This window comes from Vipera berus, assembly GCF_964194415.1.
Source record: "Vipera berus genome assembly, chromosome: 1".
Taxonomy (NCBI): Eukaryota; Metazoa; Chordata; class Lepidosauria; order Squamata; family Viperidae; genus Vipera; species Vipera berus.
Genome location: NC_138202.1, coordinates 132566793 through 132580540, shown reverse-complemented (window position 1 = coordinate 132580540; position 13748 = coordinate 132566793). Strand labels below are relative to the sequence as shown.

The 13748-nt window shown below is 40.0% G+C and overlaps 1 protein-coding gene across 8 annotated transcripts in view; it reads right to left on the bottom strand.

The window, feature by feature from the left end:
* KALRN (kalirin RhoGEF kinase) overlaps nt 1-13748 on the bottom strand; it is a gene marked incomplete at its 5' end in the record, with an annotated part of 564822 nt that overhangs the window by 50325 nt on the left and 500749 nt on the right. For 4 of the 8 annotated variants that reach the window (XM_081316371.1, XM_081316370.1, XM_081316373.1 and 1 more), the window contains 6 exons: nt 2668-2771; nt 3133-3199; nt 4159-4292; nt 5460-5555; nt 8435-8539; nt 10186-10469. In XM_081316371.1, coding sequence (XP_081172497.1) covers nt 2668-2771; nt 3133-3199; nt 4159-4292; nt 5460-5555; nt 8435-8539; nt 10186-10469 — 790 coding nt within the window. The remainder of the gene's footprint in view (nt 1-2667; nt 2772-3132; nt 3200-4158; nt 4293-5459; nt 5556-8434; nt 8540-10185; nt 10470-13748) is intronic. The other 4 variants (XM_081316372.1, XM_081316375.1, XM_081316376.1 and 1 more) reach the window with 3 other exon arrangements.

Below are 13748 nucleotides of genomic sequence, written 5' to 3'. Positions count from 1 at the left end.
ATCAGTCCTTAGATACTTTAGGTTATGGAATAAAGACCAATCTTAGCAGTGAATTTCTCTCCTTCTTACTTTTCATGATACTGTTTCTTGTTTGGATGATATTATTTTTACTGAGTACAGACAGTCTTCAAGTTACAGGTACTTGTTCAGCAAGCTTTGAATGCTATGATGGTGCTGAACAAGTGATACATATACTCTGCAGCACCTTCCTGTGGCCCCAATAGCCTTCTGTAGTTCCAATCCGCAGCCCCCACTGACCAACCCACATTCTGTATTGACCGCCCACTGCCCTCACTGCCCACCCATACTCTAGCATGGCCCATGGCACCCCCAACCCTCAGAGCACCCCCCTGAGCTCCTAGACTGGGAATCCTATCATTTCCTTCTTAATGACCTGCTCAGATCTAAGGTGATGACAGCCACTGGGATTGCCCAAATTGCTGTCACTAAGCAATGTGGTCACATATCATGCTTTACAACCACACTGCTTAATGATGGAAATTATGTTCCCAAATGCTGTTGTAACCCAAAGACCACCTGTACCTTGTATCCACTTTCAAATACACACAGCTCATTTTAACAGCTTGTTCCTTTTTATTTTTTATTTTTATTACGTATTATACTTACTAAATTATGGTAAACATGGTAAAATAACTAGAGTAGAGTTCTTTCAAGAATATGCTAACAATGATAACTGCACATAATTCTAGCAAAAGGGTCCAACAGAAAGAGGGGCTGTAGTTCTACAAACAACTCTGCCTTAAATCCCAATTTTATTCTCTTGTCTTTTTCTGCTAGTATTCTCATATAAATTGTAGCTTCATCTGAATGTTGTATTTCCTTGCAAATATCACTCTACTCACATTTCAGACAGTTGTCATGCCAACAATTAATTCCAACTGGCAGTCCTTCATGTCTTAAAATAAACATTGTTTAAAAATGCAAAATCCTATTGATCCTCACATGACACAGTTTTAAATAACAGAAAGGGCCAAGATTATAATTCCAGAGACAAAAAAACAGTAGGTACAATACAATAGCAACCCTTGTTTTTTTTAAAAAATAAGTCATAATCTTCTTCAGCTAATGCCAACAGCTAAAGAAGAATCAGGACAGTTCTGGAACAATGTTTTCCCTGTCTGTTAGTGTTGCAGGGTAAACCAGATAGAAATCACAGACAGATGAGCTAATTTTACAGTACTGTAGAATTACATTGACAGAATGCATAAAGACAATCCTTATAAAAATATAAAAAAATTATCATTAAAAATAAAAAATAAACATTTAAAATATACAAACCACAAGAGAGTGGAATACTTCCTTATGATAATTATGAATGAAATGATAAAAACATGTATCATCTAGGTTGCTGTGGATGCGTCTGAAAGCAGAAGTATATAGATTTGTGGTAATTGCATGTTACTGTCTCATGAATGAAGATAATGGAAGACCTACGGGTCAATTTGGAGGGAATCTGTGCAACATTCTACATGAAGGCAACCCAAGGCAAAAGTAAATTCTGTAAGGTCATAGAACAGATGGGTGGGAATGAGATAAGACCAAGGAATTAATGCCAATCAGTGGTGGGATTCAGCCAGTTCGCACCAGTTCAGCAGAACAGGTAGCTAATTTTTGGTTGCCCAGGCCCAGAATGGACTTCCAGAAGTGGCATCCACACAGAGAACCAGTTGTTCACATATTTGAATCCCAAAACTGATGCCAATGATGACTTTTTGGTCAACAGAAAACACTCTCTGTGTTTCAAATACATGACTGAAGCATAAGTCTAATTATACATATGTGCAGATGGAAAAGGAATTAAGCAAAAAGCATGGATGATTTAACTGTTTACCACAAAACTGAAAATGAATGAAGCATACAAAGGTAGTAAGATGTTCTGAATGTAGGACAAACCATTATTTACTAACTTCAAGAGTGAATTTTGGAGAGAAAAGGTTGAAAGAAACAAAAAAAAAGCAGAAAGACTACTGGGAGATGCATTTACGTCCCATGCCGAAACATATGTACAAATTCTACATGAAAAACAATTTTCTAACAGAAAGCATAGAAAGTGTGCATATATAGAATGTATATAGAAAGCACTTAAAGGTAAAGGTAAAGGTTCCCCCGCACATGCGTGCTAGTCGTTTCCGACTCTAGGGGCCGGTGCTCATCTCCGTTTCAAAGCCGAAGAGCCAGCGCTTGTCCGAGGACGTCTCCGTGGTCATGTGGCCGGCATGACTAGACGCCAAAGGCGCACGGAACGCTGTTACCTTCCCACCGTAGTGGTCCCTATTTTTCTACTTGCATTTTTACGTGCTTTCGAACTGCTAGGTTGGCAGAAGCTGGGACGAGTAACAGGCGCTCACTCTGTTACGCGGCACTCGGGATTCGACCCGCCAAACTGCCGACCTTCTGATCGACAAGCTCAGTGTCCTAACCCACTGAGCCACCGCGTCCCTAGAAAGCACTTAGAATACAGCAAAAAAAGAATTATGCTACGTAGTGCCAGAAGTCGATCTATGCTAATGGGAAATATCTGGGTATTCAGGTTGTTTGCAAACGAGAGAAGAAAGAGAGATGTAATGACTGGTCAAATTAAATGTATATAAATATAAATATTGTACAATTTAACATTTAGTTGTTTATAGTAGCTTGTAGACTTACTCTTTGTGCCAATCGTAGATCTGGTGAATGTTTCCAAATACAATCTTGTCTTTCCCTTTCATATCTTCAGGAACACCCTTTTCTTCTATTCTTTTCATAAATCCCTTGGAAAGGGAAAAAAAATAGTGGCAATGGCAGACAGGAATATGACCAGTAATAATGTTCATTTTTCAAGCAAACAAAATCAACTACTCATTGTAATAGCAGATCTTTATATGCAAGACTAATGTCTATGCTTCTGTTAGTTAGTTTCTTTATTAATAGTTTAGAGATATGTCAAGTTTAGATGAGCCTTAAAGACTTGGTGACAACTTGTTTAGATGAGTTTAAATCAGTTAAGACTTTTAAGAATATTTAGAATGGCTCGCAAAAAGTCAATATTAATCAGATTGTGATTTAAAAGTTCTCAGTATTAGCTTTTTATTGAAAAACAGCTTATATCTAAACTAATTTATTTTAACTTACCTCCACCACAGTTCCTAAGTCCTTGACATAGTCTTTCTCTGTTTGTATCAGTTCATTTAGAACAAACCTAGAATTCAAAAGAGGTGTATATCGGTTTCACAAGGCCTCTACTCCAAGCACTGACCAAAACTAATTCTAAATTAATGGAGTGTGACTAGTTGCAATTTGTGACTAGTTTGCAATTCTCAATAAGCAAAAAATTTGGAATAGCGCCAAATTTGAATATCCTCATCCTGAGAAGGTGAGCTGAGTAAAAAAAAAAAAGGCAAGGTGATAAGATGCTGGCTGAAATCATACCAGAATAACCCTCATCTTCTATTGACTTATCTTTTGCATTATGTAAAAATAAAAACTTAATAAAGAACTAGGTTTAGCTTGCTCCCATTGCCTTCAGCACATCCGATTGCCTTTGAATCTCTTACGTCTTCAGTGTGATTTTGATTAAACCAAGGCAAAGCCAATGGATAGAAGACACGTACTGGCTAATGTCTACACTTTCCTTGTCCTACAGTACTTGATTCTGATATTATCGCTCTCATCAATGTATACTTTTTAAACTCCACCCAATTTTATGCAAATAATGTTTTTTTTCTCCTAGCGGAATAAAATTTGTTCTCCTCTCTACTTAAGGATCTATCAAATCCATGCTAAGACCCTGTATGGTGTAATGGTTAAAGTGCTGGCCTAGAAACCAGGAGACCATGAATTCTAGTGCCACCTTTGTCATGAATGCTGGCAGCTTGACTTTTGGCCAATCTCCCTCTCAGCCCAACCTGCCTCATATGGTGACTGTTGTTGTGGAGAAAACAGGAGTAAGGAAGGAGTATTAGGAATGTTTGCTGCCTCAGGTTACTTACACAGTAACAAAAACAGGATAAAAAGCTAATAATAAATAAATCTGCTCTTGATAATATGGGCTGTGGCTGGAGAGGGAATTTCTTCCCACAGACATTTCTAAACTCTACAGTAGTAGGAGACGGCATCAGATATAGAGTTGCAAAACAGATCAATAACAGATTAACTTACATCCTGCCTCTCATAGCTTTGGCCTTTTGTTCCTCTTCAAGGTTTCTTGAAGGGGGGGTTGGAGGCGTCACAATTTCATTCAAGCATCCAGTACTATCCTTTAAGCTTCCTCGGTAGGAGCCCCCTTCCAAAGTCTTAAGAAATAAAGGGGGGGGGGAAGACAAAACTAGAAATTATAACCACTAATTAGACAATATATTTACCTTGTTTTCTCTGATATTTTAGATTTATAATAATCATGAATAAAATATTTCAGTATTTGATTAATGCTAAGGGGAAACAGTTTCTAGCATCACAGGAGCGTTGTCTGCATAGCAATTCTTCTAAATAAATGGATAATATTTTTTTCCTAAGATCAGATGCCTGTCTGTAAGCAGAGATTAAACTACTGTTTTTTTCCAGTTTTTAAAAAAAACACACAGAAAATTGGATTAATGTTAAAATGTTGAGCAGAAATCTAGATACACGAAAAAGGAAGAAAGTAGAAGGCTGATGTAAAATCATAGGCACAAGGTTAATTTTGAAAGGAATTAAATTAAAACAAATTGTTATATTATAGCCAGCTGCAATATTGAGTTGCTGACACTTTTCTTTCAGCTAGCTGAGTATTTGTAATGTTCAATTATTAAAAAGTGTTATGTAATGTTGTTTGATTTTAAGCGCAGTCCTTGGAGCTCTTTTATTCTGTTCAAGATAGCTTGTTACTGAACATTCTTATCTGAGATTGTTATTCTTATTTACATTCCTCATTGCACTGTACAGTCTTCATTTATAGGTAAACTGAAGTTCTTTAACTGAAGGAGAAACATTAAAATGAACATACAGCTTCATAAACAATGCTAAATATCTTTGAACCAAAGTTTCCAAAACTAACTCTCTCTGGTGGCAAAAAAGATGTGATTACCATACATGAAACAATAAGCATCCCTTACAGCAAACATTTAAAACAGGTAACACATCTGAAAACATTTTCATGGCAGCATTTCTACACATTTTATACTGATTTGCATTGTCATTTTTTTCACTAACATCAAAAAAGTTGTGATGACAAGAAAGCCGCAATCACGTGCCTAGAGGCTTATCAAATAATGCGTAGAGTGAGTAAATCAGCACTGATCAGTTTTACAAAGATGTTACCTCAGTGTACAACTAAAAAACTACAGAACACACGTTCAGTTAGATATTCAAATGGGCAGAACAACAAAGATGAGAAGGCAGGATCGGCTGGGACAGAGACTAACTGACCTTCTGTGTGGCTATGCTACAGTTTTGTCCAGTGGATCTTAGGACTCTACACTCACCAGCTTGCTTTTGACCAATTTTTCTATTGCACTGACAAGATCCGCAGCAGTTGGGACATCAGAGCTGGTCTGTCGAGAAGCTAGCAAAGAGGAAGACTGCAAGACACCAGTTTGCAAAGGGACAGTAGGTTAGCAGGAATGAGAAGAGGAAAGCTGTTAGCAGTTTGAGGTCATACATTAGGTTTAAAGCACGAAATACATGGAGAGCTTATGGGGGAGGGGAAAGACCATGACATATACAAGGCACAGGACTCAACAACAGAGTGGCATCCCCCCAAAAAACAAAAAAAAAGTTCTGAAGCTGTGATTAGAATTTATGCTCACGATGATTCTAAGTTTTTCCCCCCTACAAAAAGCAAAATAAAATGCCATAGAGAACAGTTTTCTTCTTGTTTACCTCTTTCAAGATGTCAACAGTGTTCTTCTGAATCAGCAGGTGCTAAATATGTAAAATATTTGGGGATAAGGGGAAGAAAAAGGCTTTGCTTCCTCTCTGCCTATAGGACACATATTTCTTTTCTTACTATGTTAATTGTTATACTTCAATAGCACACGGAAAAAGTTGAATCAAGCTAATCGTATTGCTAGTCCAGAATTCTATCAGCAAAAATCTTTCTGTACCAAGCATGATTGCTGAATGCTGCTAGGTATTCAATTAAAAACAAAAAAAGGACTTAGACTGTTATTTATTTCCACTGACATCTTTGAAAATGTGAGTGGGGAAGAGAGATAAGAACGTCAGTTGCTACCATCTTTATTCCATTAAGACTATCAAGCAAGAATCTACTAAAGAAAGCAAAATAGCTTCAGTTCACACTACAATTTTTGTGGCCAACACTTCACAGATCATTAGATATTTTTACAACCTATCCATAACTGCTCCCCACTCACTTTCTACCTTAAGAAAGTAACATTTGAAGCAGGTTACTCTCTAATATTCAGATATTCTCTTTTCTTGTCCACTGGTTTTCAAGTAGTAAAATACATGGCTGCTGAATGTGTAAATATCTACATAGATTCTAAAGGTTAGATCCTAGGACTTGGCTATTTTAAAAGCAGATAGGGAATATTTTGGCATCAACAAGAAATATGGGGCCTGAAAAGAACAACTGGGGCCTTATACAATCTATTCATGTTCCTTTCTTGCACATACATTCACATATACAAATTTTGGGATACCAGACTCACTTTGAAAGTTTTTTAGCATAACCAGATCTCCAATGAAGTAATTTATATGGCAACATGAGTTTCTGACCTACTTCTTCTGCTTTTGAGGGTATTACTAACAAAGAGGCAAAGGCAAGTGGGCTGATTCTGACTCCTAAAATACTCAAAAGCAACACTACATGCTCCCAAAAATATATTTTTCCATGTTCCAACTCTTCTATGCAAAAAGAAACTGAACATATTCAGAAAAATGTATAATCAATCTGAGAATTGTGTAATACCTGGATGTGGGTCACCTGTGTTCTTGAGGGTAAAAGGCTCTTTATAAACTAACCTTTATATAATTTAATGATCTCCACAGGTGTAGACTTCCCCGAAGGAGTAAAATAATCAAAAGTTCAAGAAAACTGTAGTGAAATTAATAAGTGTGGTTGAATTGGACCCAAGTAGTGACAGGCAAATAACTCTCTCAACAAAATGGACTATTGTACAAGCATTAGGCAGCAGTGCCAGATGAAGGTTTGCTAAGAACTGTTAGTGAGTGATGTATCATTCTTGTTGCATTATTCCCTAAGAATATTGTGCACTAAGAATTTTGTTTTTATCTTCTTCTCTCATTGATTCTGTGTGACTGATAGGCTACCAACAAGCCATATTAAAACAATTCCAGGATATGAGAAAGATTACTTTTTTACCTATAATGTGGAAGAATTAGCACTTACTAATAATAGAGCTGTGCAAGCTTCAAAAATTATTCAGAAATACTGTAGCAAGCAAAGCATGGTTACTTATTGGAGAAGCCTATCTTTTTTTTGGATTTCTATGTCAACCAGATTCATGGGATCTAAAAACTCCAGTTTTCACAGTGAGTGCAACCAGAATGATTAAAATATATTTAAGGAAAGTAGAGTTGCTAGCAATGTCTTTTCCCTTGGGAAAGTAAGGACTTGTAATTTATTTTAATTCTTTTGCTGTATACAGACAGCAGTGCGGAATCAGTTTGTTTTCACTACAGTTCATTCAATAAGCACTGTGACTGAATTCAAACACTACATTTAAGCCATAAACTGTGGCATACAAAGGGCAGTGCCTGACTGAACACAACAAATTACATTATGACTTTACATGATGCATGAACTCAGATATGTAATCCTTCCAAGTCAAGTAATATCCACAACACTTGACTATTCTTCAGTCGTCTGATCAGAAAGGCAGCCAATATTGCTCTATTGGCCTTTCCCCCCTTGACGTTGTGCAACACATCTAGATTATAAATGAAGCACTCCAATCTTCAGCAATCCACGAAAATACAAATTTCAAATATTAAAGCCTTTGTGCTGTTCAGTACCATAGAAGTATTTTTATTTGCTTGCAATCAAAAGAGCAGTAGGAAGCTGAAAACTATATTGGAAGGTTGTACCCAAGAGCAAGGGTACAAGTTTACTGTATCCAGAATTTTCTTGGTCGTCAACTGAACTTTAATAAGAGGTCTGACTGCTAAGAAGTCCAAAAGTCCAAACAAAATAAAAGAAGCGTCATTTAATACCTATAAAAAGTATGAATGTAAAAAAATCAAGCTACAAATGTAAGCAGGTTAAATTATAAAGACTTAAGCAGGAAATAGACATCAATGCACTTAAATATACTGTATAACCGAGATTTTGAAAGTAGATGATTCAGTTCCATTTTTTGCCTTGGAAAACAACAAATAAAACCACATAAACTTGATGTTTTAGATCCTAATGGAGTTTCCCCCCCTTTCTTTTTAATGAAGTCATCCCAAGGAGAAATGCAAGATAGAGCCTTACCATCTCATCTTGTGTAGGATCATTATCAAAAATCTTCATTGGAGGAGGAAGTGGTGTATGAGATTCTTCATCTGGTTCATCTTCGCCCCAACCTTTCTTGCTCTTCTGAAAGCAAGAGAATCATGTTTACAAAGACATGAACAATTTAAAGGAAAAAAGCTGTCCAAATATCTGAATTAGGATTAAAAAAGAAAACCACAGAAAATAAAATCAGTTTTATGTTTTATTATATCAAAATTAATTTGAATTCAGTGTACAAAAATCAAATAAATGAATAAATTCTTGCTTTTCCCTGACTAAGGCAGCTGCTCCTACAGTCTTCTTGAGGACTGGGTGAATACCGTGGGACATAATGATGGAAACTTTAGGGACAGCAGGGAAAACAACAACCCCACGCTGTTCTGTGACCTTCCTTCTATAAGAATCTTCTATTTGTGGAAGAGTAAGTCCCGAGTCACCCCATAATACGGAGACAAAATTAGAATAAGAAAATAATATACGTGACAATGAGTTTTCACACATTTACTTCCATTGTATAAAGGCTACTTTGCTCACTGCTTCACTCAAGTATTATTCACGGCAACAAAAGGGCGGTTCACCTAGTAGTTCCTGTCATCAGTGCTCAATCTCAGCACTGAACTGGGTCTTTTCCCCACATGCTCAGTGATATGCTTAAGACAGGAAGAAAATGCACCACTTTGAAAATCACTACCCACACACTGTTCCTGCCACACTTGTAAGACATGGCCAACCTCACACGAGGGTGGGACTGTGGCTGTTCGAAGACTGCCTTGAAGGTATGGGGCCAGAAGAGCAGGTACAGGGAAGCTGCTGCTTCTCCTTCATAGCAAGGCTTTCTACTTCCTGCAGAGGAGAAGAGGTTACTGAGAGAAAAAGCAACCTTGTGAAACATCTTCCAAAAATTATTATTCCTACTTCTTCAGCTTAACAAGAAAAAAAAGAAGAGAGAATGTTGGCTGCTGGGGAGGCACTGTGCTTTCCAGTAGGGCAGACATGTCAAAAACAAGGGGGCCGGATCTGGCCCGCGAAGTGGTTTCATGCGGCCCACGAAGCCATCCTGGAAACAGTGAGGGAATGGCCCCCACTGCCTTGGCCCTGGCCCAGAGACCCTCCTTCTGCCAGAGACCCTCAGATCTGTCCCACTCCTGCCCAGGCCCTCATAGGCACCCTTGATGCAAACGATGTAGAGCTGGCCATGCCCACCCAGTAGGCCATACGCACTCTAGCCACACCCACCCAGTAGGCCACGCCCACCCTGGCCATACCCACCTGGCCCCCTGAGGGCAACCGCAATGCTGATGCGGCCCTCAATGAAATTGAGTTTGACACCCCTGCAGCAGGGTAAAGCAGAAGTGGGAATGGAGTTATAGACCCCAATGCAGGTGGGGAGTGGAGATGGTCCTGCAGCAGTCCAACTGGAGCTTTTCAGCTCACTAAGGTCTTTGAGACTCCTCTTCTGCACAAGCCAGAATGTTCACAGAGACATTTCTTTCATTTTCCCAATGAAAATACCACTCCCCTATTGGACCACCTGCTTCAGATTCTTGAGACAAAGACTATGTCTGGTAGGTAAACTTGGCACTGGGAGAAAAAGGGTGTGTGGATGTAGTGTAGATTAGACTGTCAATCATGATTTTTAATCAGCTATTGAAAAGCAGAGTAGCAGAAATGAAAACGTTAGGCTCAAGTTAGCATTCTTAAAAAAATGTAATGGCAAAGTGTACTTGTACCTCATCGGCACTGTCTCCCTGAGGTGTGGTTTCATCTCCAGGCTTGGGGGAACCTAGGTCAAAGCTCTTCCTTCCTTCGCGTACTTTCTTCTGTTTTTTGATGTTGCTGTCAGCTTTCCCACTGTTCAGTCGACGTACAGGACTTGTTAGCCATTTTTTCAGGGTATTGGTTGAACGCTTTGGACCAGGGGAGCTCTGGATGGAATTAAGGGACGTGTGGGGCTGTAAATTAGCCACAGAATCAGTTTTTGCTCCATTTTCGTTGGAGGAGGTGGAATAGGCATCTGCCAGAAAAAGAAAATAAGGATGCTAAACAACAGTTGTCTAAGGCTTGATAATCGCTCTGAAAATAGTGCCTGCAAATTGTTGACAAGGATTAAAATTAGACGAGTACATGCTACACCAGCTCTGCATTCAATGTACTAAATTCATGTCCCGGTTTTATAAATGACCCCCCTCCCTTTCAGGCTTTTCTCTTTTCTTTACCTGAAAAACACTCTAAATTTTTATTGTCTGATATACTTGGCATCAACACATTCAGAAAAGAAGTTTTCAAGGGGGGAACTATGGAGACTTCTTAAGTTCACAGTCTGAGTACTTTTCCTGCTGAAAGAAAGAAAGGCTAGTCTGCTTGTACTCTTGCTATAAGAACTTTGATTTTTCTGCAAAAGCAGAAGTCACCCAAGGATGATACATTTATAAGAGTAACAGATTCTAGCTACTAAGTTGTCCTACCACTGTTATTTTCATCCTGTTTGTGCACACAAATCAGCATTAAAACTGGCAAAAGATAAGCAACTGCTGAAAAGGGTTCCACTATGTTATCTTCTGTTTGATAGACCTCAAACTTTTTCCATTTGCAACATTCACATGACTTAGAAGGGGTAGAAACAGAAGAATCCAAACTATTATCAGACCACAATTCCAAGATTGCTTAATTTTTTCACTCCGGAGATAATTTTTATCTACTTCATTCTTTTTTCTCCTCCAATTTTACAGAAAGACCTTGAAACCATTGTATGCTCTACAGGATCCCTCCCTGAAAGGAGTGTTATACTTTGGAAAAGTTTCAGCTACAGTATCCTTTGCCATGCCGCTTGGAACAGCTGGTTAAAACTAGCAGTTACTGAATTAGCTTATTAAACCCCAAAATAAATGCCAGCATCTGAATGCCTGGCAAGCTGCTGAATTGGCACCTCTGTACAATAGAACTTTGTTCATCAGGATAGGAGGCCTGCTGTAAATCAAGCTAGACTTGCAAGTTGGAGAAAAGTTTTTATTTATCTCAATCTCCAGTTCCAGCGAGAAACAGCTAGAATACCATCAGTATAATTTCATGATTTTATGCTCCTGAATAAAACTATTGCCCAACAGACTTCCACAGCAAACTACTGTATGCATTTAGCTACATATAATTGAAAAATGTAGTTATTAAATTATCAACTGAGTCTTTCCGAAAATATGACCAAAAGACACGTTCTTTACAACCACTTATTTCTACTTTATGAGGTTTTTAAGGAACAAAAGAATTCTTTTTTAAAGTTGAATTTACAGATATTTTCTCATAGCGATTTCCTTTCAGCACGTAAAACATGTGAGGTATATTTTGGAAATGCTTACATGTCTAACATAACCTTCAACACAGCAAAAAAGAAATATGAGGAAAGTGGAGCGGGCTGTGGTTTCAGTGACGGCAACTAATTTTATATCTATATGATTTCTACGGATACTATATGTAAAACCCTTGAAACTCGTTGAGTTACAACAATGACATTCTATGCAATGTTCTGAAAAACAGAAGTGGTAGTAAAGGAAGTTGCCTCACTTAGTAATTGCACACAATATTGGCTAATTTGCACTGTGTTTTGTTCTGATTTCACCTCATTCACATCAAGGTACAAGAGGAGGTCATTCTGAAACTACTTTCAGAAATGTTTAAAAGCCCAAAGACTCAATCTGATTCTGTTTCTGCAGCTAAAAATAAATAGGAATTTAAATCATGCCTACATGCCAGAAAAATACCAGTTGGAATTTAAACAGTGCTTTACATCCCAGTGCTCTAAGTGCACCAAATTTCCAATGGAGCAGAATTCCTCTCAAACAGGCAAATCAAAAGCACATTTCACTGAGCAAAAAGAACTACCGTATATACTTGAGTATAAGCCGAATTTTTCAGCCCACTTTTTGGGCTGAAAAATTCCACTTCGGCTTATACTCCAGTCAACAAAAAAACTTACCGAGGACTTGTGCGCGGCCGAGGCTTTGGTGCTTCCGGGATTGCGCGCACCTCTCCCAAGCCACCGCCGTCTGGAGACCTGCCTGCCTGCTTCTTTCCGCTGCGGAAAGAAGCAGGCAGGCAGGGCGCGGAGGTCTGCTTCTTTCCACAGCGGAAAGAAGCAGGCAGGCAGGGCGCGGAGGTCTGCTTCTTTCCGCAGCGGAAAGAAGCAGGCAGGCAGGGCGCGGAGGTCTGCTTCTTTCCGCAGCGGAAAGAAGCAGGCAGGCAGGGCGCGGAGGTCTGCTTCTTTCCGCAGCGGAAAGAAGCAGGCAGGCAGGGCGCGGAGGTCTGCTTCTTTCCGCTGCGGAAAGAAGCAGGCAGGCAGGCAGGGCGCGGAGGTCTGCTTCTTTCCGCAGCGGAAAGAAGCAGGCAGGCAGGGCGCGGAGGTCTGCTTCTTTCCGCAGCGGAAAGAAGCAGGCAGACAGGGCGTGGAGGTCTGCTTCTTTCCGCTGCGGAAAGAAGCAGGCAGGCAGGGCGCGGAGTTCCGGAGACCTGCCGACGTTTGGGGAGGTTTGGGGAGGTGCGCGCGCACCTCCCCAAACCTCCCCAAACTTCGGCAGGTCTCCAGACGGCGGCGGCTTGGGAGAGGTGCGCGCGATCCTGGAAGCACCGAAGCCTCGGCCGCGTGCAAGTCCTCGGTAAGCTCCGGGTGGTCACTTGCTTCGCGTCTCCTGAGGGAAGGGGGGGCGACTGGAGCGGGCGTGTTTCCTCGCCTGCTGGGCGCCGCGATTTGCCCGGGGAACGCGCGGGCCCCGAATGGCAGCGTGGAGCGAGGAAGTGGACAGCCAGGGCTTCCCTGAGAGCCGCGGCCACACAGGGTATTCCTGTGTATTCAGGCTTGCAAAATGGCGGATCGAGCCTCTGCTGGCGGCAGAGGCTTGCAGAGCGCGGATCCAGCCTCCGCCGGCGGCGGAGGCTTGCAGAACGGCAGATCGGCTTATACTCGAGTCAATAACTTTTTCCAGTTTTTGGGGGTGAAATTGGGGGTCTCGGCTTATACTCGAGTCGGCTTATACTCAAGTATATACGGGGTATATTTGTTATGTTAGGAAATTCAGCAGTGTCTTCAAAATAAAGAAATCCAAAGTCTACATTAGGATGCAGATAGTATCTGACTTACAAGCATTCGTTTAGCGACTGTTCAAAATTACAAGGGCAATAAAAAAGTGACTCATGACCAATCATCACACTTACCATTAGTGCAATATTTCCACAGTCATTTGATAGAAATTCAGGCACTTAGCAACTTAGTATTTATGACCGTTGTGGCATGGAGGGTCATGTGATC